This window comes from Rissa tridactyla, chromosome 7 (genome assembly GCF_028500815.1).
Source record: "Rissa tridactyla isolate bRisTri1 chromosome 7, bRisTri1.patW.cur.20221130, whole genome shotgun sequence".
Lineage (NCBI taxonomy): Eukaryota > Metazoa > Chordata > Aves > Charadriiformes > Laridae > Rissa > Rissa tridactyla.
Genome location: NC_071472.1, coordinates 28,052,442 through 28,076,955, shown reverse-complemented (window position 1 = coordinate 28,076,955; position 24,514 = coordinate 28,052,442). Strand labels below are relative to the sequence as shown.

At 38.4% G+C, this 24,514-nt stretch overlaps 1 protein-coding gene across 39 annotated transcripts in view; it reads left to right on the top strand.

Annotated features, from left to right (window-relative positions):
• The window catches only part of TTN (titin), a 244,262-nt gene that overhangs the window by 163,996 nt on the left and 55,752 nt on the right, over positions 1–24,514 (top strand). For all 39 annotated transcript variants that reach the window (XM_054210417.1, XM_054210392.1, XM_054210385.1 and 36 more), the window contains 43 exons: positions 327–442; positions 532–831; positions 1,073–1,372; positions 1,461–1,566; positions 2,657–2,853; positions 2,958–3,263; positions 3,362–3,640; positions 4,082–4,381; positions 4,483–4,785; positions 4,883–5,257; positions 5,355–5,657; positions 6,125–6,424; positions 6,513–6,809; positions 6,909–7,193; positions 7,285–7,578; positions 7,957–8,256; positions 8,361–8,669; positions 8,761–8,951; positions 9,431–9,860; positions 10,355–10,663; positions 11,076–11,224; positions 11,316–11,348; positions 11,448–11,577; positions 11,678–11,977; positions 12,061–12,378; positions 12,469–12,765; positions 12,873–13,172; positions 13,864–14,178; positions 14,275–14,423; positions 15,300–15,450; positions 15,542–15,823; positions 15,914–16,216; positions 16,307–16,609; positions 16,727–17,008; positions 17,460–17,759; positions 17,845–18,147; positions 18,283–18,591; positions 18,676–18,957; positions 19,714–20,013; positions 20,161–20,454; positions 20,549–23,515; positions 23,621–23,941; positions 24,056–24,340. In XM_054210417.1, the coding sequence (XP_054066392.1) occupies positions 327–442; positions 532–831; positions 1,073–1,372; positions 1,461–1,566; positions 2,657–2,853; positions 2,958–3,263; positions 3,362–3,640; positions 4,082–4,381; positions 4,483–4,785; positions 4,883–5,257; positions 5,355–5,657; positions 6,125–6,424; positions 6,513–6,809; positions 6,909–7,193; positions 7,285–7,578; positions 7,957–8,256; positions 8,361–8,669; positions 8,761–8,951; positions 9,431–9,860; positions 10,355–10,663; positions 11,076–11,224; positions 11,316–11,348; positions 11,448–11,577; positions 11,678–11,977; positions 12,061–12,378; positions 12,469–12,765; positions 12,873–13,172; positions 13,864–14,178; positions 14,275–14,423; positions 15,300–15,450; positions 15,542–15,823; positions 15,914–16,216; positions 16,307–16,609; positions 16,727–17,008; positions 17,460–17,759; positions 17,845–18,147; positions 18,283–18,591; positions 18,676–18,957; positions 19,714–20,013; positions 20,161–20,454; positions 20,549–23,515; positions 23,621–23,941; positions 24,056–24,340 (14,273 nt within the window). The remainder of the gene's footprint in view (positions 1–326; positions 443–531; positions 832–1,072; positions 1,373–1,460; positions 1,567–2,656; positions 2,854–2,957; positions 3,264–3,361; positions 3,641–4,081; positions 4,382–4,482; positions 4,786–4,882; positions 5,258–5,354; positions 5,658–6,124; positions 6,425–6,512; positions 6,810–6,908; positions 7,194–7,284; positions 7,579–7,956; positions 8,257–8,360; positions 8,670–8,760; positions 8,952–9,430; positions 9,861–10,354; positions 10,664–11,075; positions 11,225–11,315; positions 11,349–11,447; positions 11,578–11,677; positions 11,978–12,060; positions 12,379–12,468; positions 12,766–12,872; positions 13,173–13,863; positions 14,179–14,274; positions 14,424–15,299; positions 15,451–15,541; positions 15,824–15,913; positions 16,217–16,306; positions 16,610–16,726; positions 17,009–17,459; positions 17,760–17,844; positions 18,148–18,282; positions 18,592–18,675; positions 18,958–19,713; positions 20,014–20,160; positions 20,455–20,548; positions 23,516–23,620; positions 23,942–24,055; positions 24,341–24,514) is intronic.

Below are 24,514 nucleotides of genomic sequence, written 5' to 3'. Positions count from 1 at the left end.
CTCAAATATCAATTTGGCAAAACCCAGGGCGGGGGGGGGGGGAGTTTCTCCTGATACTCATAGAATCATATTAACTAACAACCATGGAACATACAAAAATGTAAGATGGCTCTCAAAACATTGGTTTTTGTGTTGTGATGCACCATTTTACTGTTGACAAAATACCTATTTTGAATGTTCACCATTTCATAAAACATCATTAGCAGTAATTTGTGTATTTTCAGATTTTATCAGGTAAACTGTAGTACGAAGAGTAGAAAGAATAATATTTTAGGCATGAGTTAATGTGTAGATTTGGTTTAATCAAATATCATTTTTATTTACAGAGTTAAAGGTCTTACAAATAAGAAGAAATATAAGTTCCGTGTCTTGGCAGAGAATCTTGCAGGACCTGGAAAACCAAGCAAGGAAACAGAGCCAATCTTAGTGAAAGACCCAATTGGTACAATAAGCACATTTTTAATGGTTTAATTTAACAACAAAAAAATCCTTTGTTTTCAGTCATCTAATTAATATTGGACTCTTCTCTAGATCCACCATGGCCTCCTGGAAAGCCAACTGTGAAAGATGTTGGCAAGACATCATTAGTCCTGAACTGGACAAAGCCAGAACATGACGGAGGAGCAAAGATCGAATCTTACGTCATTGAATTGTTAAAGACCGGAACAGACGAGTGGGTGAGAGTGGCTGAAGGAGTTCCCACAACTGAACACTTCCTCAAAGGGCTTATGGAGAAACAAGAATATTCATTCCGCGTAAGAGCTGTGAACAAGGCCGGTGAGAGTGAGCCCAGTGAACCCAGTGACCCTGTGCTGTGCAAGGAGAGACTCTGTGAGTAGTTTTTCAGAACATGCTGCTACTGCAAAAACACAGTCTTTGTCTTTAAAGGCCCCATGTCTGCCTGTCTCTGTAGGTACCAAATGAACTCTTGGAAGGCTCATTAACTATTAGAGTCTCCCCTGCTTCAGCTAAGAAAATACAAAGTTTTAATAGTTTGGGTGTATTCCCTGTCTTCCAAGATCTTCGATGGGAAATACACTAACCTGTTTTACCTTCTTTTTCTATTTTACAGATCCTCCTTCACCACCTCGGTGGCTTGAGGTTATTAATATTACTAAAAACACAGCAGATCTTAAATGGACAGTACCAGAAAAAGATGGGGGTTCCCCAATTACCAACTACATCGTAGAAAAGAGAGATGTAAGGCGAAAAGGCTGGCAGACAGTTGATACAACAGTGAAAGATACCAAGTACACAGTGAGCCCACTGACGGAAGGCTCATTGTATGTGTTCCGTGTGGCTGCTGAAAATGCCATTGGACAGAGTGACTACTGTGAAATTGAAGATTCAGTGCTTGCTAAAGATACTTTCAGTAAGTTTCAGATTTCTGGAGTGATCAGTAAAAACAGCTCAAGTGTAATGGATTCCTGTTCTTCTAATGTGTGTATTTTTGTCTTTAGCAACTCCTGGGCCTCCATACGCTCTTACAATAGTTGAAGTGACAAAAGGCCATGTTGATTTGAAGTGGGAACCACCTAAGAATGATGGTGGCAGACCGATTCAAAGGTAAGGTCATTTTAAGTTTGTTTAGTGTTTCCTGTAGATTAAGATCTTTTCATGAATGAAGACATTTCTCTTGAAATGTTTAAATTTTAAATGAACACATTTTATATGAAAAAGAGGTGGGTGGATGTAAAAGAGAAGCCATGTTGTCAAAGCATTTAAGGGGTTGATTTTAAAATGTGGAAATTATGCAAATATAAATAACTTAATGTGTATGAACAATGAATGTGTGTCAACATCCTCAAAACATCATCAATCAAATCAAACTGAACTGTATATAAAATAAAAAAAAAATAATGTAACTATAGTCTCCAGTTCCTCCAGAGCTGTAGCCACTTAAAGCCGTCTACCAAGTAATATTACTATATTTTTCTTCTGCCGTAGTTTCTCATTCAAACTGTATACACTCAGCCAAGGTGAAGCCTCATCTCTTTTCTGTACATTCTCTTCTTTATTACACTTTTCGAAGAGACCATTTTACTCCTTTGGGTTGCTTCTCATATCCTTTTCTTTGGTTTCTAAAGTATCTGTTCTCTGAAATTCACCTTGAATGCCAGTTAGATTTTTCCTCTTCGTATTTTCACTCTTCCTCTCCTTCCTGATCGCAGTAAGCATATCTTAAACTGAGAACTACAGAGATCTGCCTGAAGCAACATAAGTCATTTAATTCTCATTACTTTCCCATAGGCTATCACAGGCAGAATTTTGACAGCTGAGTAACTCACAGATAATATCTACAAATATTCTCAGTGGACTGACCACTGAGATTCAAACTAGCAAAGATACAAGTATAGCTTGGAGGGTCTTTTACCTCTGCAGCTCTCTAAAACCTGAGAACACAGCAGAAGTTCAGGAACTGGCTTTCAGAATTGGGTCTGTCAGTAATGTCAGCCCCATTATGTCGAAGACCTACCAGGACTGCTAGGACTAAGTGGCTGATATGTGAAATAAAGTTCATTGAATATGTCACCCACGACTCTTTCTACTTTTCCATTGGCCAGACTATTCTAATCGCTCTTCATCTAATTTATTGAGCAAGAAGTCTGAAGTATTCATATTTCAACACTGATAATATTTTCCCCAATTTATTCAGATATGTTATTGAAAAGAAAGAAAAGCTAGCCACTCGCTGGGTAAAAGCTGGCAAGACAGCTGGTCCAGATTGCAATTTCAGAGTGACTGATGTCATCGAAGGTACAGATGTACAGTTCCAGGTTCGTGCAGAAAATGAAGCTGGCTGTGGTCATCCCAGTGAACCAACTGACCTCATCCATATTGAAGATCCAACAAGTAAGTAGTAGTATACTACAGAGTGTATGGATTATGAAAGCAGTGTACTGTGTAGAACAGATATTCTGGGAGAAAACTGACACAATTCTTTTCCATTTCTGCAGGCCCTCCTTCACCTCCTCAGGATTTACATGTCACAGATGCAGGTCGAAAGCATATTTGCATTGCATGGAAACCACCTGAGAAGAACGGTGGAAGCCCTATTATTGGGTATAATGTTGAGATGTGTGAAGCAGGAACAGAAAAATGGATGCGAATCAATTCTCGTCCAATAAAAGACCTGAAATGTAAAGTGGAGGAAGGTGTTGTTCCAGACAAGGAATACGTGCTGAGAGTCAGAGCTGTCAATGCTGTTGGAGCTAGTGAGCCATCAGACATCTCAGAAAAAGTGGTTGCCAAGGACCCAGACTGTAAGAATAAATTCCTTTTGTTTTCTTCAGATCTGCAAAACTGAAAAAAAAGAATGGTGTTTGGCAACTTTCTGGTAATATTATAATTACTTTTACAGGTAATCCAACCATTGATCTAAAAACTCGTGACATCGTTGTTGTTAAAGGACAGAAATTAAGTATCCCTATACCCTTCAGAGCTGTTCCATCCCCAACTATAACATGGCACAAAGACGGCAAAGAGTTGAAAGCTGGTGACAGAACAACAATGAAGAGTGACTACACCTCTGCATTGCTTGAAGTCATAGACAGTGTTCATTCTGATGCTGGTGTTTATACTATCACATTGGAGAACAAGCTGGCATCAACAACTGGCTCAGTCAACGTCAAAGTCATAGGTAACTAGGCTTCTTCCATTCTGAGAAAGATACTTATCCTCACTCGAGCCCTGTAGCTGACAAAAGAAAGGACTAGAAAAATCCCTTTTCTGCCACAGGGAGGAATCACTTCAACTCAGACGCATGTAGATTGCAATAGAGGCATTAATGTTACAAAATCCCACCAAAAAAACACTTTACCCCAAGTTGGTCTAACTGCTCAGTGGCTGCTCAAAGCCCAATTATTATGAATAGTCATTATATAAATATTAAAAAGCCTATAAGAATTCTGTATATTTTTCACCTTTAGGAACACAAATTCATATATATGCTTTGTAGCCAAAATTTGTGGGTTTGATCTGCTTTCTGCAAAGCAAAGAAATGAAATATAATTTCATATTTGTAGGAATACAGTTTCCCATCTATTTAGTTAACTAATTTTATTATTCTTATTTAAAACAGGTCCACCTGGACAGTGCAAAGACATTAAGGCAAGCGAAGTAACTAAGAATTCTTGCAAAGTGTCCTGGGAACCTCCAGACTTTGATGGTGGTACTCCTATTTTACATTATGTTCTGGAACGCAGAGAAGCTGGTCGTAGAACATATATCCCAGTCATGTCTGGTGAAAATAAGCTTTCATGGCAAGTCAAAGATCTTATCCCAAACAGTGAATATTACTTCCGTGTTAAAGCTGTCAATAAGATTGGAGGAGGTGAATATCTTGAACTAAGAAACCCAATCATTGCAGAAGACCCAAAACGTAAGGGTTTTTTCTACTAAATAATCTAGCAAATTGAATTTTAACTAAAATCTTCATGCTTTCTTTTCTCATATAATTCCTCTTTTGCTACTCTTCTACAGAGCCTCCAGATCCCCCTGTTGACCTTGAAGTCCATAATCCAACAGCAAAATCAGTAACACTTACATGGAAACCACCCCTGTTTGATGGTGGAAGCAAGATTATGGGCTACATAATAGAAAAGCTCGCTAAGGGCAAGGAGAGGTGGGAGAGATGCAATGACTATCTGGTACCTCTATTAACTTACACAGTGAAAGGTCTTGAGGAAGGAAAGGAATATCAGTTTCGTGTTCGTGCTGAGAATGCTGCTGGCATCAGTGAGCCTTCTCGGATTACTCCTTTTGTGAAAGCTGTGGATCCTATTGGTATGAATCACTCATTTGATTGTTTGCAGTAATTGCCATACATCTTCAAACATAGTGGAAGATTCTACTCTCCATTTATCATTCTGCTTTATTACAGAGGCTCCAAAAGTCTTCCTTGCTGCAAACCTACAGTCTGGCCTTGAGGTGAAGAGAGGTGATGAGATCATACTTGAGGCACATATTTCAGGGTCACCTTATCCATCTATCACTTGGCTGAGGAATGATGAAGTTATCAAACCAGAGGAAATCAAAAAGAGAGTAACAACGTATACAAGGAAGAAGAAGGGTGAAGCTGCAGAAGAGGAACCTTTCCAGCTTTCACTGCCAGAACGTATGAGCATTGACAACCATAAAGAAGGAGAATCTATACTATCAATCCGTGACTCCATCAGAGCTGACCATGGCACATTTACAATTAAAGTGGAAAATGATCATGGTGTTGCAAAAGCCTCATGTGAAGTCAATGTGTTAGGTAAGTAATGAATGTCCTCAAACCACCTAGTTGTTCAGGGTATTGGGTAAGAGGTGCACAAGATGAGTACTCATCATTTTTCTTACTTTGCTAACAGATACACCAGGGCCTCCAGTCAACTTTGTATTTGAAGATGTGAGGAAAAATTCTGTCATTTGCAAGTGGGAGCCTCCCCTTGATGATGGTGGAAGTGAAATCCTAAACTATGTACTGGAAAAGAAAGACAATACAAAAGCTGAAATGGGCTGGGTCACTGTCAGTTCAACACTCAGGCATTGCAAATTCCATGTAACAAAACTGATTGAAGGAAAAGAATATCTCTTCCGTGTATTTGCTGAAAACAGAGTTGGATCAGGGCCACCATGTGTTTCAAAACCAATGACAGCGAAAGATCCTTTCTGTAAGTTTTAATTTTGAAATACAACCTTTTCAGAAAACCAGTGTAAAACTGCACAGAACACTCAGCTTCATCTATGCGAACGTTTCCCAGAAGAAACTTGACCAATGTAATTATTATTTATTGCACATTTTAAACCATTGAAATAAAGGGGAATATTGAAAACATTATAATTTCAGTAGTAAAGAAATAAGAATGACAATCACTGTCATAAAACTTTACACTTAAAACACTTAACATCTGAATAGTGATATTCTCTGAGTTCAATAGACTAATATTCTTACCAAAAGAGAGAACCGCTACAAGTTTGATTAGTGGTTGCAGTTAGGAATCAAAGCTTCTAAGAAAGAGACTAGAAGAACTATGAATGACTTAAAATTAGTCATTTCTTATATCTTAGATCTCTCTTAGCTTTGAGTAAGCTCCAAAGAAGACAGTAATGATGACAAAATTACAATTCTTTATTTCAGCTCCACCAGATCCACCTAATAAGCCTGATGTGCAAGATGTTACCAGCAACAGTATGGTGGTTAAATGGAATGAACCAAAAGACAATGGCAGCCCAATCATAGGATATTGGATTGAAAAACGTGAAATTAATAGTACTCATTGGGCTCGGGTCAACAGGAACCTTGTGAATGCTCTGGAAATAAAAGTTGAAGGACTGTTGGAAGGATTAACCTACATCTTTAGAGTATGTGCTGAAAATGCAGCTGGCCCTGGTAAATTTAGTCCACCATCAGATCCAAAAACTGCACAGGACCCAATAAGTAAGTAGCTTAGTAGAAGCTAATAGCAGATGGGTGACAGAATAGGATTCATAGCCTTTAACTTTGATTTACACCTATTTATTTACAGTGCCACCCGGTCCACCGATTCCAAGGGTTGCTGATACAAGCTCAACTTCTATTGAGTTAGAATGGGAACCTCCTGTGTATAATGGTGGTGGAGATATCACTGGTTACCATGTATACAAACAACTGATGGGAGTAAAAGAGTGGTCACGTTGCACAGAGAAGCCCATTAAGGTTCGACAGTATACTGTTAAAGAAGTCAGAGAAGGTGCAGACTATAAACTCCGTGTTACTGCACTTAATGCAGCTGGTGAAGGACCACCTGGTGAAACTGAACCCGTAACCGTTGCAGAACCACAAGGTATTGCAATTGTATTATTTTCAAGAAATGCCCAGCTGCCTGAAAGGTGTTTTTGAATCTCTCCCTTGAACTAATGAACTGTTTCTCTCTCTTCTGCAGAGCCTCCCACTGTTGAGCTGGATGTTTCTGTCAAAGCAGGCATTCAGATCATGGCTGGGCAAACTATTAAAATTCCTGCTACTGTGACAGGCCGTCCTACTCCCACCATTGCGTGGGCTGTGGAGGAGGGTGAATTAGACAAAGATCGAGTTGTTATTGAAAATGTTGGCACAAAATCTGAGTTAACCATTAAGAATGCATTGAGAAAAGACCATGGAAGATATGTAATTACTGCTACCAATAGCAGTGGTTCCAAATCTGCAGGAACCAGAGTAGAAGTATTTGGTAAGAAAAATATTTTCTGAAATCAACTGAGTGTTTCTTTTGGTGAGCTAATCTTTGGGCTTTATCCTATTTGTTTGATTTTGTTTTTCAGATGTTCCTGGGCCAGTCCTTGACCTAAAGCCAGTCGTCACAAACAGAAAGATGTGTTTGCTTAACTGGTCTGATCCTGAAGATGATGGTGGCAGTGATATCATAGGCTTCATTGTTGAACGAAAGGATGCCAAAATGCATACATGGAGACTAGCTGTAGACACAGAGAGATCTAAATGTGATATTACAGGTCTAGTTGAAGGGCAGGAATATAAATTCCGTGTTAGTGCCAAGAACAAGTTTGGTACTGGTCCACCTGTTGAAATAGGACCCATTCTTGCAGTTGATCCATTAGGTAAGATGACTATTTTTGTGGGGCTTTTAAACAATTTTTAATTATAGGTTAATAAACCAGTATTATTGTGTGGATTTCTTTCTGTACAAACAGTGTATTTACTTTTCTACTACATGGATAAGGCATCTGCCTTAGATTAATTACTTCTGTCAGATCTCTGACTCAGTTCTATAAAACTACAAATACCGATGTCTGCTGAGATACTGCTTGTTACCTTTTTGTCCGCATACATGAGAAACTTAATACTATCCATAACCACACTCAGATGCTTTGCATACAAAAGCTTTGGCTTTAAAAAACAAAGCTACTGTATTCATATGATTAAAAAATCTCTATTTTTTAAAATTTTTTTTCATTTTTATTTATCTGTGTTAATAGGTCCTCCGACAGCACCTGAGAGGTTCATGTACACAGAGAGGACGAAGTCAACCATTACACTTGATTGGAAGCCTCCACGTAGTGATGGTGGCAGTCCTGTCTTAGGATATATTGTTGAGAAGAGGAGACATGATTCAAAAGACTACGAAAGAGTTAATGCAAGGCTTTGTCCAAAAACATCTCTTCTTGTTGAAAAACTTGACGAACTTCATATGTATGAATTCCGTGTCAAAGCTGTCAATGCTATTGGAGAAAGTGAACCATCATTGCCCCTTAATGTAGTTATACAAGATGATGAAGGTATATCTGCTTTAAAGAAATCCATACAAATATCTCCAAAACACTGCAAAGCAATTTCTCTGTTTCACCTCCATCTTCACTCTCATTTTTCTTCTTGCTTTCAGTACCTCCAACTGTTACATTACGCTTGGCTGTGAGGGGAGATACTATCAAAGTGAAGGCAGGAGAACCAGTTAATATTCCCGCTGATGTGACAGGTCTGCCAATGCCAAAGATTGAATGGGACAAGAATGAAGTTTTAATTGACCAAACATCCAGTGCACTTAAGATAACCAAGGAAGAAGTATCCAGAAGTGAGGCAAAAACTGAACTTAACCTGCCTGCAACAGTGAGGGACGATAAAGGCACTTACACTGTGAGAGCTTCCAATCGTCTTGGCACTGCATTTCGCAATGTGCATGTTGAAGTGTATGGTAAGGACGTGACATTTCAATAAAACAACAGCTAATAAAATGCTTTTGCCTTTTTCTTAATGTAATTCTATGCTCTGTTACTTTCATACAGATCGTCCTTCTCCACCAAGAAATCTTGCTGTTTCTGATATTAAAGCAGAATCATGTTATTTAACATGGGACGCACCTCTTGATAATGGTGGTAGTGAAATCACCCATTACATTATTGAGAAACGTGATGCTAGTAGGAAGAAATCTGAGTGGGAAGAAGTCTCCAAAAGTGCTGTTGAGAGAAGATTTGGGGTAATTAATAAAATATCTTTATTACATACTTTAGTATGCATAAAAAATAACAATAGTACATATCTGATGAAAAGCGCTACTTGCGTAGACACCTGTGCTCATGCTCCATTTAGACTCCAGAATTACTGGATGAATCTTGCCCATCTATGTATTTGTATTTTCTTCATGCGACAAAACAAAATAAATTGTTCTCATTTGCTACCTAATCTCAGATGAGTTTAGAAGACATCTTCCTTTCCATTTCCCAGCATTATTCATAGCTTTAACAACTGCAAAAACAAACATGGTGACATTTTTATTTATGTTTGGTCCTATGCATGTGAAATAAGAATATCCGTAGGGCATTACATACAGCTATATATAAACATAGGTATGTTAATGAGATTCCAAGACAGAATTTAAAGCAAAAACTGCTGCATAACTTCAAATAAATTTATTCTGAAAGTAGCCAAGTATTGATTTGAAATCTTGTTTTTCAGGTATGGAATCTTGCAACAAATGAAAAATATCAATTTAGAGTCCGGGCTGTAAACAAATATGGAATAAGTGATGAATGCCTCTCAGAAAAAGTTGTTATTAAGGATCCCTATGGCCTTCCTGGGCCTCCTGGAAAGCCAAAAATTTTAGATCGCACTAGATCATCAATGCTGGTGACTTGGGAGCCTCCTTTGGACAATGGTGGCAGCCCAATAACTGGCTATTGGCTGGAGAAGAGAGAGGTGGGAGGTGTCTACTGGTCACGTGTTAACAGGGCTCCAGTAACAAAACCATCAGTAAAAGGTTTAGAGTACAACGTGCTTCGTTTGGCTGAAGGTGTTGAATACCAGTTTAGAGTTATGGCTGAAAATCTTGCTGGAATTGGCCCTCCCAGTGAACCATCAGATCCTGCCTTAGCAGCAGATCCCATATGTAAGTATATGATTTGTATGACTATTTTTAAGGACTGTACCACACCAGACCAAAATGTGCTACTACTATTTATATTGAATTTAGTGCAATTAATCCAATGCTTTGTTTTCATTAAACCAAAAAGAATATATTGACACAAAGTAGTTTCCTCTGTTTTTCAGCATTTTAAAAATAATTAGCATTAATTTAATTTTTTATCTCTTTTATGAACCTTAAACTGTGATTACAGCAATGCAAACATTACCAAATAAACTTAAGTTCAGAGTCAGATTTTTATATTATTTTCTTTATTGTTCAAGTTCAATCTTGATGCCTTGTACCTTAAGTATCCCTTAATAATATATGTAATATATGTAATTAGTATGAATGTCTAGGATGATACACACAATGTATGACAAAAAAACGCAAATACTTGCATTCTTCTAGAAACTATTCAGAAAAATATAGGCAGACACTAACTCTCAGGTAATTCTCACTTGCTCTTGTTTTACAAGTTGTGCCTGGTCCTCCATCTTGCCCAGAGGTCAAAGACAAAACCAAATCATCTGTAGCTCTTGCGTGGAAGCCGCCACAAAAGGATGGTGGCAGTCCTATAAAAGGATATATTGTTGAAATGCAAGATGAAGGTAGTACTGACTGGAAGAAGGTGAATGAAGGAGATAAACTCTTTCCTACTTGTGAATGTGTTATTCCCAACTTGAAAGAGCTCAGAAAATACCGATTTAGGGTGAAAGCTGTAAATGCTGCTGGAGAATCAGAACCAAGTCCTGCAACATCAGAAATACCTGTCCAAGATATTCTAGGTAAGTGTTCTTGGAATTAATTTAAATAATTATGTCTAAATGACACCTACTGCTGCGAATGTTCAAGTAGGATGCCAAGCAAGCCAAAGTCAAAACAGAACAAACAATTATGCAAAAATGTAAGAAAAGCCTGACACGCATTTTTGAAAGTGTCATGATGACCATTACCAGGGCAGGATCCATTAGAAAACCAATGGGCACTTACAGTCATACTAAGGAAATAATGTGTATTTTATGAAGAAATGACTACAACAAATTTTTCTATTCGTATACTTCTCATCTTTCTTTTTGCACACAAAAACTTTCTCACATAAACATTCATTCTGCATGTTTGTGTGGGGTTTTAGCTCAGTGATGACAGAAATCTACTTACCATAGCTCTTAAAATTTATATATTAAAATATTTTTGCAGAGGAACCAGAAATCTTCCTTGATATTGGAGCACAGGATTTCCTCTCTTGTCGTGCTGGCACAACAATTAAAATCCCGGCTGTCATCAAGGGTCGTCCAGTTCCAAAAACATTTTGGGAGTTTGAAGGAAAAGCAAAGACAACAGCAAAGGTTAGTAAAAGAAAAAGCTTTTTTCTACATATGTTTCTAAACATTTCAGCCTATGCCCTTTTATATTTACATTATTTCCCTTTGTTTACAGGACGGAGGTCATAATGTACCTGAAGAAGCTCAGGTAAAGCAAACAATTTTTGTAACTTTACTATTCTTGCATTTTTCAAACATAAATATTTAAAGTTGATCTATAACTTCTCTTTCTTTTTATAATACACAGGTGGAAGCAACTGATACACGTTCAGTGATCATCATCCCTGAGTGCAACAGAAGTCATTCTGGACGATACAGTATTACAGCAAAGAACAAAGCAGGACAAAAAACCGTGCATATCAGAGTCAATGTGCTTGGTATGGTTTACACATATTGAAGTACTCAAATACTAGGTTTTAGTCTTATTTTTCTATGTACTTATGTAAAATTGGTTCTATTGTGCTTTTACCTTAACAGATGTCCCAGGTCCACCAAAAGACCTAAAAGTAAGTGATATCACAAGAGGTAGTTGTAAACTTTCGTGGAAGATGCCAGACGATGATGGTGGAGATAGAATCAGAGGCTATGTTATAGAGAAAAGAACTATTGATGGGAAGGCCTGGACTAAAGTCAATGCAAACTGTGGAAGTACTTCCTTTGTTGTGCCTGATCTCATATCTGGCCAAGAGTATTTCTTCCGGGTACGTGCAGAAAACCGTTTTGGTGTTGGCCCTCCTGCAGAAACCATCCAACGGACCACAGCCAGAGATCCAATCCGTAAGTGAATTCAAAGTCAAACTATTTAAAAACAGGTACTACTGTACAGTGGATTTATTCACATTTCTGTTTTTTTTGTGAAGATCCTCCTGATCCACCCATTAAACTCAAAATTGGCCTTGTAACCAAGAACACGGTGAGCTTGACATGGAAACCACCAAAGAATGATGGTGGAGCTCCTGTTACACATTATAATGTTGAATGTCTTCGCTGGGATCGTACTGGAGAGGTGAAAGAGACTTGGAAGCAATGCAACAGACGTGACGTGGAGGAAACAAAGTTTACTGTTGAGGATCTTGTAGAAGGTGGAGAATACGAATTTAGAGTCAAAGCTGTAAACATAGCAGGTCCTAGTAGGCCTTCAGCCACTGTTGGCCCACTTGTTGTCAAAGATCAGACATGTAAGTATTAGCCGATGCCAGTAAACACAAATTCTGTTTAAAAATTATGACGTCTTTTTGTATGTTAATTTTTTCAACTTTTCATTGTAGGCCCACCATCTATTGAACTCAAAGAATTCATGGAGGTTGAAGAAGGAACAGATGTTAACATTGTGGCCAAGATAAAGGGTGTACCCTTCCCCACATTAACATGGCTAAAAGCTTCTCCAAAGAAACCAGATGACAAAACACCAGTGATGTATGATCAACATGTCAACAAGATTGTTGGTGAAGATACTTGCACTTTATTGATTCAACAGTCTCGCAGAAGTGATACAGGCTTATATACTATAACAGCTGTAAATAATCTGGGAACTGCTTCAAAGGAGATGAGACTAAATGTTCTGGGTAGATATCAAGAACTCTTATGCATTGAATGAATTGGTAGCATTCATGTGATACTTTATTTGAATAGCATTTGAATTAATTCTTCTTTATAAAAATGTATCTTTTAGGTCGTCCTGGACCTCCAGTGGGACCCATTAAATTTGAATCCATTTTGGCTGATAAAATGACAATATCATGGCTTCCTCCATTAGATGATGGTGGTTCTAAGATTACAAACTACGTTATAGAGAAAAAAGAAGTAAATAGGAAGACATGGGTACCTGTTACCAGTGAGCCTAAGGAATGCCTATTCACTGTTCCTAAGTTGATGGAAGGCCATGAATATGTGTTCCGCATTATGGCACAAAACAAATATGGTATTGGACCACCTTTGGATAGTGAACCAGAAACAGCACGAAACCTTTTCAGTAAGTAGGAACATGCTTTCAGATTATGTTAGGTGTTTTCATTCGCTGGTATGTGTACAGCATCTGTTAAATATCACTACTTTTCTCTCTTCACATATGTAAATTTTCTAGAATAACTTGAAGAGTTTTAGCACTAGTAGTTAGTTCTTACAAGCACACGTAGTACTTAAAAATACTTTTCTCCCTCATTATATATTAAAATACCATCTCAAGCTTTTTTTAAGGTTTAAATATACGAATAAGGATTCATCTGATAAGAGTCAGGTCATTCTGTTGTGTTCGAGACATTATTTACCTTATAGATCAGGAAGAGTCAATTTCCTGCCTTCAGTTTTCAAAGAGAAATTAGACAGAGTAGCTCTGATGCAGAATGTTAGGCTGGCGAGAGAAAATCATTCCTAAAATATCCAAGTTTGGGCTGGGCACTGAAATGAGGTACTGATCCAGGAAGGTGGGAGAAACTCATTTTTGACAATTGTTTTTTGAAGGAAAGATACTTTATGTTTCATGGAAGTATATGTACCTGTATAGGGATGGGAATGTGAATGGGGGAAGGAGTTTCATGCAGATAGGTAACTTCCTAATGCAACTATAATCATGTGAATGCATAGCTCTGTTTTGTACTCTAGCTATCTCCATCTTACTTTAGCATTAATTTTTTACAAGCTACACATGAATTTTCCCCCCACAGCTGTTCCTGGACCTTGTGACAAGCCAACAGTTAGCAGTATAACACGTGACTCAATGACTGTAAACTGGGAAGAACCAGAACATGATGGTGGCTCTCCTATTACTGGTTACTGGTTGGAGCGCAAAGAGACTACCGGAAAGAGGTGGACCAGGGTTAACCGTGATCCTATCAAACCTATGCCACTGGGGGTTTCATACAAAGTTACAGGTCTTATTGAAGGCTCTGAATACCAGTTCCGTGTTTCAGCTATCAATGCAGCTGGTGTTGGTCCACCAAGCATGCCATCTGATCCAGCAGTTGCTAGAGATCCTATTGGTAAATATTTTAGATTCCTATTTTTGAATTTGAAAATATTTGGTTAAGAACATAGAACGTATTGTGATGCTGTAATGGTATGATGATATTTTTCAGCGCCACCTGGCCCTCCTATTCCAAAAGTTACTGATTGGACAAAGTCTTCTGTAGACTTGGAGTGGACTCCACCACTAAAGGATGGTGGTTCTAGGGTCACTGGCTACATTGTTGAGTATAAAGAGGAAGGAAAGGAGGAATGGGAACGGGTAGGTGGAAAACTATTACAGAATCTGCGTTTCTTCTCTCTGTGTGTCTTATCAAAAGAAATCCCTCCAGAAAATACATTTTTTAAAAAATTTCACGCTGCAGGTTATTTTCTAAAAGTTCATACTTTGCACCATAATTATCTTCATATGTTTAAAATATAAGACCAAATGTAAAAGTAATTGCCCCTCACAACATCAAGTTAACTTCGCAGTTTCCTAAACTTAGAATTTTAAAATTTCTCTTTAAAGACATGAGAAAATACGTAGGTAATTTGTGATAAAAGAAGAGGAGATTAAATTAGAACTGGCACAAAAGTAAGTCTCAGTGGTATCAGATTGTGCCAAATCGTTTGCAGCTACTGTGTCCCTACATTTTTCTACATTTTTCAATAATGTATTACGGAAGTGGGTTTATTTTTTAATAATGCATACCTTGGCTATTTTTTGTATCTCCATAAAAATTTGGGTGCATTTTAAGTAGTACCTAAATTTCCTGCACTGTTTCTAGGTAAACAGGCTTCGTATTGCAGTTATAAAAGAACAAAGAATTCCCACTTTTTACCACTCTCACTTATGTGAGTTTATTTGTCCAATAGCACATGTAATTCTTCTGAGACCAAAGACTGTTTTGATTGCTGTAACATCCTTGTCTGTTAGAATTATGAAAAAGATGATTCTTCAGAGTAGCTTGTATGTCCATGTCCTGTATTTCTTTACAGAGATTCTGAAGAATTCTGTGTGAGCTAGATCCATGTATGCTTAAGACTGTCTTGTGCTTGTAAATCTCAAACAACATCTAATCTAAGACTTGTTTCAAATATCACAAAGAAATTGATGATACCTTGGTGTTATCTAATGTTATAATATTTTTTCCAGGTAAAAGATAAAGAAGTTAGAGGAACCAAGTTCGTTGTGGCAGGATTAAAAGAAGGATGTTTTTACAAATTTAGAGTTAGAGCAGTGAATGCTGCTGGCATCGGGGAGCCTGGAGAAGTTACAGACATTATTGAAATGAAGGACAGAATTGGTACTTATCATTTACGTTTGCATTTTTAGTACCTCTAAGTCAAAATGAGAAAAAAAAATATTCACTAAATATTTTTGTTCACCTCCCACAGTGGCTCCTGATATTAATTTGGATGCAAGCGTCAGGGACAGAATTGTTGTTCATGCTGGAGGAGTAATTCGTATCATAGCATATGTCTCAGGAAAACCAGCTCCAACAGTGACTTGGAGCAGGGATGACCGAGCTTTACCAGAAGAAGCCAAAATTGAAGAAACAGCTATTAGTTCTTCTTTGGTCATCAAAAATTGCAAAAGGAGCCATCAGGGTATATACACTCTTCTTGCTAAAAACGCCGGTGGTGAGCGGAAGAAAACTATTATTGTTGATGTGCTAGGTAAATGGCAACTTCAGTCCTTGTGAACAAGTAAAATTTCATAACATTCAACATGCGTACTTAAATACTCCATTTCTTCTTTGCTTTCAGATGTGCCAGGCCCGGTTGGAATGCCATTCCTTACCGAGAACCTAACCAGTGACTCTTGTAAATTGACATGGTTTACTCCAGAAGATGATGGTGGCTCTCCTATTACGAACTATATAATTGAAAAACGTGAATCTGACCATAGAGCTTGGACTCCAGTAAGCTATACAGTTACAAGACAGAATGCTACTGTTCAGGGACTCACCGAAGGGAAAGCCTACTTTTTCCGAATTGCAGCGGAGAATATAATTGGCATGGGTCCGTTCACAGAGACAACAAAAGAGATTGTCATTAGAGATCCAATAAGTAAGTATATTTTCAGGTTTGGATTACTGTCATATGAGGTGAATATGCAGAAAAATGCATTTACCATATATTTTTTTTATTTATTCATAGCTGTTCCTGACCGTCCAGAAGACCTGGAAGTAAAAGCAGTTACTAAGAACTCTGTTACATTAACTTGGAACCCTCCAAAATATAATGGAGGCTCAGATATCACCATGTACGTTCTAGAGAGCCGTCTCATTGGAAAAGAGAAATTCCACAAAGTTACAAAGGAGAAAATGCTTGATAGGAAATACACTATAGAGGGCTTGAAAGAGGGTGACACCTATGAGTATCGTGTGAGTGCTTGCAATATTGTGGGGCAAGGCAAGCCATCTTTTTGCACAAAACCAATCACATGCAAGGATGAAATTGGTATGTATCTTTTTAATATTTCTTTTGAAAACATTGTTACATTTACTGATTTCTTACTTTTTCTTATTAATCTTGCTGGCATTCGTGGGCATTGTGTTTTTTAATATTGTCTTTCAGCTCCTCCGACACTTGACCTTGACTTCAGAGACAAGCTTATTGTTCGGGTTGGTGAAGCTTTCAGCCTGACTGGACGTTACTCAGGCAAGCCTGCACCAAAGGTTACTTGGCTAAAGGATGATGTTGTTGTGAAAGAAGATGACCGTACAAAGATCAAGACAACTCCTACAACTCTTTGCTTGGGGGTACTAAAATCTGTCCGTGAAGACTCAGGCAAATATTGTGTTACCGTAGAGAACAGCACAGGATCAAGAAAAGGATTTTGTCAAGTTAATGTTGTTGGTAGGTTTTACTGAAAAACAGTATTGTATGTGTTTTTTAGTAGTGATTAGAATTCATTGAATTATTTAAAATGTAAATATTAAAATGTGTTCTTTATTACAATAATTTGATTTACTGCATTCTCATTTATACTGAAATACTATTTATTAATTTTGAGTACATAGTTAACTCTGGCTTAGTTTATTCAGTGTGAATAATTTAATGTCTCTACATGCATAGAATGTCAACACTGTAGAAAATGTCAATCACTAAATACTTTATAAGCATTAAGGAATTAAGTCTAGTGAGTTAAACACGTATTAAAGAGGAATAGTCTTGAGGTCTCGATTCCTTATTAAAACTGTGATGCCAAGTTTCTAATTTTATAATATATTTACTGTATTGATACTGTTTATGTCGTTATGTGAAGTTCATATAAAAGCATGGATATGCTTTATTTTTTCTTAAACAGATCGCCCATCACCTCCAGTAGGTCCAGTTATATTTGATGAAGTTCATAAAGATCATATGGTAGTTTCCTGGAAACCACCATTGGATGATGGAGGCAGCGAAATTACAAATTACATTATTGAGAAAAAAGATGCACACAGAGATTTGTGGATGCCAGTTACATCTGCCACAGTTAAGACAACATGCAAAATTCCTAAGCTGCTTGAAGGAAGAGAATATCAAATTCGAATTTATGCTGAAAATCTTTACGGCATAAGTGATCCTTTGATCTCTGATGAGATGAAAGCCAAGGACCGTTTCCGTATGTTAATTAATTTGCTATCTTACTTTGATACTTTAACCTTTACTCTGTTTGTAGTGCTCATAAACTTTTTTTTCCTCCTCAGGTGTTCCTGATGCACCTGAGCAACCAATCATTAAGGATGTTACCAAAGACTCTGCAGTAGTGGTTTGGAACAAACCATATGATGGAGGCAAGCCAATAACAAACTATATTATAGAAAAGAAGGAAACAATGTCTACAAGATGGGTCAGAGTTACCAAAGACCCAATCTTCCCTGGTACTCAGTTCAAAGTACTGGACCTCCTTGAAGGCTGTCAATATGAATTCCGTGTTTCAGCAGAAAATGAAATCGGTGTTGGTGATCCTAGTCCACCGTCAAAGCCCATTTTCGCTAGAGATCCAATCGGTAAAGTATTAAATTTCATTTCTCCTTGAAATTTTAATGCAGTCTTCATTAACAGTTAGAAGAGTCAACAGTTAGAAAAACATTTTAATAGTTTCCTTTTTACCCATTTCTTTTCTTTTTTGCTTTTTTTAACAGCCAAACCAAGCCCACCTGTTAATCCAGAAGCAGTAGATAAAACTAAAAATTCAGTTGACTTATCTTGGCAACCACCACGCCATGATGGTAATGGCAAGATAATTGGCTACCTTATTGAGTATCAGAAAGTTGGAGATGAAGACTGGAAAAAGGCCAATCTTGCAGCAGATTCTTGTCCTGAAACAAAATACAAAGTCACTGGCCTTACTGAGGGTTTGACCTATAAGTTCAGGGTCAAGGCAGTCAATGCAGCAGGTGAATCAGAACCAGCCTATGTTCCTGATCCAGTAGAAGTAAAGGACAGACTTGGTGAGTTCAATAAAATAAGATAAGTTTTACTGAAGAAGATATTTTTTTCCTCGTTTTCTAAAAAACATATAATTTTGATTCCAGAACCTCCTGAGCTGATACTTGATGCTAATATGGCCCGAGAACAGCACGTAAAAGCTGGAGATACCCTGAGACTTAGTGCTGTTATTAAAGGTGTTCCATTCCCAAAAGTTTCATGGAAGAAAGAAGATCATGAGGTCTCACCCAAAGCTGATATTGAGGTTACAGGAGTCGGCAGTAAGCTTGAAATTCGTAACACTGTCCATGAAGATGGTGGAATTTACTCCCTGACAGTTGAAAATCCAGCTGGTTCAAAAACTGTTTCAGTAAAAGTTGTTGTCTTAGGTAATCTTTTTGATGTTTCATTTATACTGCATACTTTTGTTCTATAACTAGAGATTTAGAAATAAAGGAATGTCTGGAAAATATCAATAAACTGAGTAATAAGAACTACACAGTAGAAGAAGGACTCTGCCCTGGTGAGGCTGCATCTGGAGTACTGTGTCCAGCTCTGGGCTCCCCAGTTCAAGAAGGAAAGGGAACTGCTGGAGACCGTGCAGCAAAGGGCTATGAAGATGATTAGGAGACTAGAACATCTCTCTTACGAAGAAAGGCTGAGGGACGTGGGTCTTTTTAGTATGGAAAAAAAGAAGACTGAGGGAGGAGCTTATCAACGCTTATAAATACTTAAAGGGTGGGTGTCAGGAGGATGGGGCCAATCTTTTCTCAGTGGTACCCAGTGACAGAACAAGAGGTAATGGGCACAAACTTGAACATAGGAAGTTCCACCTAAATATGAGGAGGAACTTCTTTAGTTTGAGGGTGGCAGAGCACCCAGAGAGGTGTTGGAGTCTCCCAACTCTGGAGACATTCAAAACCTGCCTGGACATGTTCCAGTGCAGCCTGCTTTAGGACAACCTGCTCTGGCAGGGGGGTTGGACTAGATGATCTCCAGAGGTCCCTTCCAATAGCCCTATCATTCTGTAATTCTGTGACTAAAAAATACATGAAATATATTAATTTCTCTTGAAATTTACTAAGTTTTGTAAAAAATGATGCGGTTATAAAATAAATAACAGATTCAATTTTTGTCAATATTAGATAAGCCTGGTCCACCCAGAAACCTACAAGTCAGTGAAGTTAGAAGTGATTCTTGCTATCTCACTTGGATGGAACCAGAAGATGATGGTGGCTCTGTCATTACCAACTATGTGGTAGAAAGGAGAGACGTAGCTTCTGCACAGTGGGTAGCCATCTCATCATCCTCCAAGAAACGCAGTCACATGGCTAAATATCTGATGGAAGGCATTCAGTATCTCTTCCGAGTTGCAGCTGAGAATCAGTTTGGTAGAGGTCCATATGTGGAAACACTCAAGCCTATTAAAGCTATAGATCCACTGCGTAAGTGTTTTTCAATGATATGATTTGTGTTTTGCATATTGTTCTTGGTAATTTTTGAGATTATCTTGTTGATACTAATGTGAACATGGTACAGTGCTACCATAGATTGGCTGTCCTAGTAACCATTTTGGTTCTGTATTTTAAAAGATCCTCCAGGGCCACCAAAGAATCTGCATCATGTAGATGTTGACAAGACTGAAGTTTCCCTTGTTTGGAATCGACCAGATCGTGATGGTGGTGCTGAGATAACTGGGTATTTGGTGGAATATCAAGAAGATGGTGCAGATGAGTGGACAAAGTTCCAGACAGTCCCTATGCTAGACTGTGTTGTTACAGGCCTACAAAAAGGAAAAATATACAAATTCCGTGTGAGGGCTCAGAATATTGTTGGTCTTAGTCTTCCAGATACAACTATACCAATAGAGTGTCAAGAAAAACTAGGTAATTTTTAGTTTTCTTATTGTTTCACTGATTCTTTCTCTCTCTCTTTGAGCATTCCCCTGAAAACATAATTTCTATTTTTCTCTAATTTCAGTACCTCCATCCGTGGAACTAGATGTGAAGTTAATCGAAGGTCTTGTTGTTAAAGCTGGCACCACAGTGAGACTTCCTGCCATTATGAGAGGTGTGCCAGTTCCCACTGCAAAATGGGTTACTGATGACGTTGAAATTAAAACCGATGGCAGATACAAGATTGAGACTGACGATTATTCAACTGTACTTACCATCAAAGACTGTATAAGAAAAGATACAGGAGAATATCTACTCACAGTTTCTAATGCAGCTGGCAGCAAAACTGTTGCTCTACATCTTACAGTTTTGGATGTTCCTGGCCCACCAACTGGTCCGATTAATATTCTTGAAGTAACACCAGAACATATGGTTATTTCTTGGCGCCCTCCTAAAGATGATGGTGGGAGTCCTATAATAAATTATATCGTTGAGAAGCGTCAATCAAAGAAAGAAACTTGGGGAGTGGTTAGCTCTGGAACAAGTCACACAAAAATTAAGATTCCACGACTGCAGAAGGGCTGTGAATATATTTTCCGTGTCCGGGCAGAAAATAAGATAGGCATTGGTGCACCCCTTGATTCAGAACCAACAGTTGCTAAACATATGTTTGATCCACCATCCCCTCCTGGTAAACCAACTGTTTATGATATCACAGAAAATGCTGCAACAGTGGCTTGGACCCTACCAAAATCTGATGGTGGAACTCCAATAACTGGTTATATACTTGAACGTCGGGAAGCATCTGGTAAATGGGTGCGTGTCAATAAGGCACCAATACTTGATATGAAATACAGAGTCACTGGTCTTTTTGAAGGCAACACATATGAATTCAGAGTTTTTGCAGAAAACATGGTGGGCTTAAGCAAACCATCTCCAAGCTCTGATCCAATAAAGGCATCACGTCCTATCACTCCTCCTGGACCACCTATAAATCCAAAATTAAAAGACAAAACCAAAGAATCAGCTGATCTTGTGTGGACAAAGCCCCTCAAAGATGGTGGCAGTCCCATTCTGGGATACATCGTGGAATGTCAGAAAACTGGAACTAAGGAGTGGAATAGGATTAATAAGGATGAACTTATTAGACAGTGTGCCTACAGAGTACCTGGGTTAATAGAAGGAAATGAATATAAATTCCGAATAAAAGCTGTTAACATTGTGGGAGAGGGAGAACCAAGAGAACTGGCAGAAACTGTACTGGCAAAGGATATTCTTTCTCCTCCAGAAGTAAGCCTAGATGTGACCTGTCGAGACTTAATTACTGTCCGAGTAGGTCAAACAATCCATATTACTGGTAAAGTAAAAGGCAGGCCAGATCCTGACATAACATGGTCCAAAGATGGCAAAGTACTAGTCCAAGATAAGCGTGTTGAAATAATCCATGATCTACCTAATGTTGAACTGCAAGTGAAAGAAGCCAAAAGATCTGATCATGGCAAATACATAATAGCAGCTAAGAACAGCTGTGGACATGCTCAAGCTTTTGCTGTTGTTAATGTACTTGACAGACCTGGACCATGTCAGAACCTGAAAATAAGCTATGTCACAAAAGATTCATGTATGATTGCTTGGGAGAGTCCAGTGGATAATGGTGGCTCTGAAATTACAAACTACATAGTAGAGTGCCGTCAGCCAAACCAGAGGGGATGGTCGATTGTCTCCTCTGATATCACTAAACGATTAGTAAAGGCAAATCTTATAGAGAACCGTGAATACTTCTTCAGAGTTTGTGCAGAAAATAAAATAGGTCCAGGTCCTTGCATTGAGACCAAGACTCCCATCCTTGCCATCAATCCTATTGACAAGCCTGGAGAGCCAGAAAATCTTCACATTGCAGAGAAAGGAAAGACGTTTGTATATCTGAAATGGAGAAGGCCAGATTATGATGGTGGAAGTCCCAATTTAAGTTACCATGTTGAGAGAAAACTGAAAGATTCAGATGAATGGGAAAGGGTTCACAAAGGCAGCATTAAGGAAACACACTACATGGTAGATAAATGTGTTGAAAATAAGATTTACCAATTCCGAGTTCAAACCAAGAATGAGGCAGGTGAAAGTGGCTGGGTAAGAACAGCTGAAGTTGTTGTGAAGGAAGATCTGCAGAAACCAGTGCTAGACTTGAAGTTAAGTGGGGTGCTAACAGTGAAAGCAGGTGACACAATTAGAATTGAGGCTGGAGTCAGAGGAAAACCACAACCTGAAGTTGTATGGACAAAAGACAAAGATGCCACAGATCTAACCAGATCTCCAAGAGTCAGTATTGAAACAACTTCTGATACATCTAAATTTGTTCTCACAAAATCAAGACGTAGTGATGGTGGGAAATATGTGATTACTGCAACTAACACGGCTGGTAGTTTTGTAGCATACGCTACTGTTATTGTCTTGGATAAACCAGGTCCTGTAAGAAACTTGAAAGTTACTGACATTTCAAGTGACAGATGTACTGTTACTTGGGACCCCCCAGAAGATGATGGTGGTTGTGAAATACAGAACTACATCCTGGAAAAATGTGAAAGCAAGCGTATGGTTTGGTCTACATACTCTTCCGCTGTCCTAACGAACTATGCAAATGTGACACGCCTTATTGAAGGTAATGAATATATATTCAGAGTTCGTGCAGAGAATAAAATGGGCACTGGTCCACCAACAGAAACACAACCAATTATTGCAAAAACAAAATATGATAGACCCGGACGCCCTGACCCTCCAGATGTCACAAGAGTTAGCAAAGAAGAGATGACTGTAGTTTGGAATCCACCAGAATATGATGGTGGCAAATCAATTACAGGATACATTTTAGAGAAGAAAGAGAAACGGTCGCTAAGATGGGTTCCTGTTACTAAGACTGCAATCCCAGAGAGACGCAAGAAGGTTACTAATCTCATCCCTGGTCATGAATATCAGTTCCGTGTCAGTGCCGAAAATGAAGTCGGACTTGGAGAACCAAGCTTGCCATCAAGACCTGTAGTAGCAAAAGACCCAATAGGTATCATACCTCTGTATTCTACTGTATTTTTTTTTTTAATGTTAGCATAAGCGATTGCTAAATTGCACAATTGTGTTCTTATCTGTAATTTTTATTGTCCTTCAGAACCACCTGGTCCTCCCACAAACTTAAGAGTGGTTGATAGCACAAAGAATTCCATAACCCTTGGCTGGGGAAAACCAGTGTATGATGGTGGTGCTCCAATTATTGGATATGTTGTGGAAATTAGACCAAAAGTTGAGGGTGCTGATCCTGAAGCAGGGTGGAAACGATGCAATGTTGCTGCCCAAGTTATTCATACAGAATTTACAGCCACCAGCCTGGATGAGAACCAACTGTATGAATTCAGAGTTTCTGCCCAAAACCAAGTTGGCCTTGGCCGACCAGCTGAATTGAAAGAAGCTGTGTCTCCCAAAGAAATACTTGGTGAGTTTTTCCATCCTCTTTATGAGTATTTACACGCAGTCGTTATTTGCTCTGGTTTTATTTTATTTCATGTGCTAAACTTTGTATTTTATGTCTTTATTTTTTTTCCTTCAGAACCTCCCGAAATTGAGTTGGATGCAAGCATGAGAAAGTTAGTCACAGTTAGGGCAGGATGCCCTATTAGACTTTTTGCCATTATTAGGGGTCGCCCAGCACCAAAAGTCACCTGGAGGAGAATGGGTATTGACAATGTTATCAGAAAAGGACAAGTTGATCTGGTTGACACTATGGCCTTCTGTGTCATCCCTGATTCAACTCGTGATGACTCAGGCAAATATTCATTGACACTTGTTAATGCAGCTGGAGAAAAGGCTGTATTTGTGAACGTCAGAGTCCTGGGTAAGTAATGAGAGAAATACCTCTAGACAATTTTTTAACTATGTTGAATGTTCATTGCAGGAATTTTTATGACCCCCAAGTGCTACAGTTTTTGAGAACAACTATATCAGCTAACACTAAGTCTCCCTGTATAGGAAGCTGTTAGCTTCCTTTAATTTTAACTTATTAAAGAAG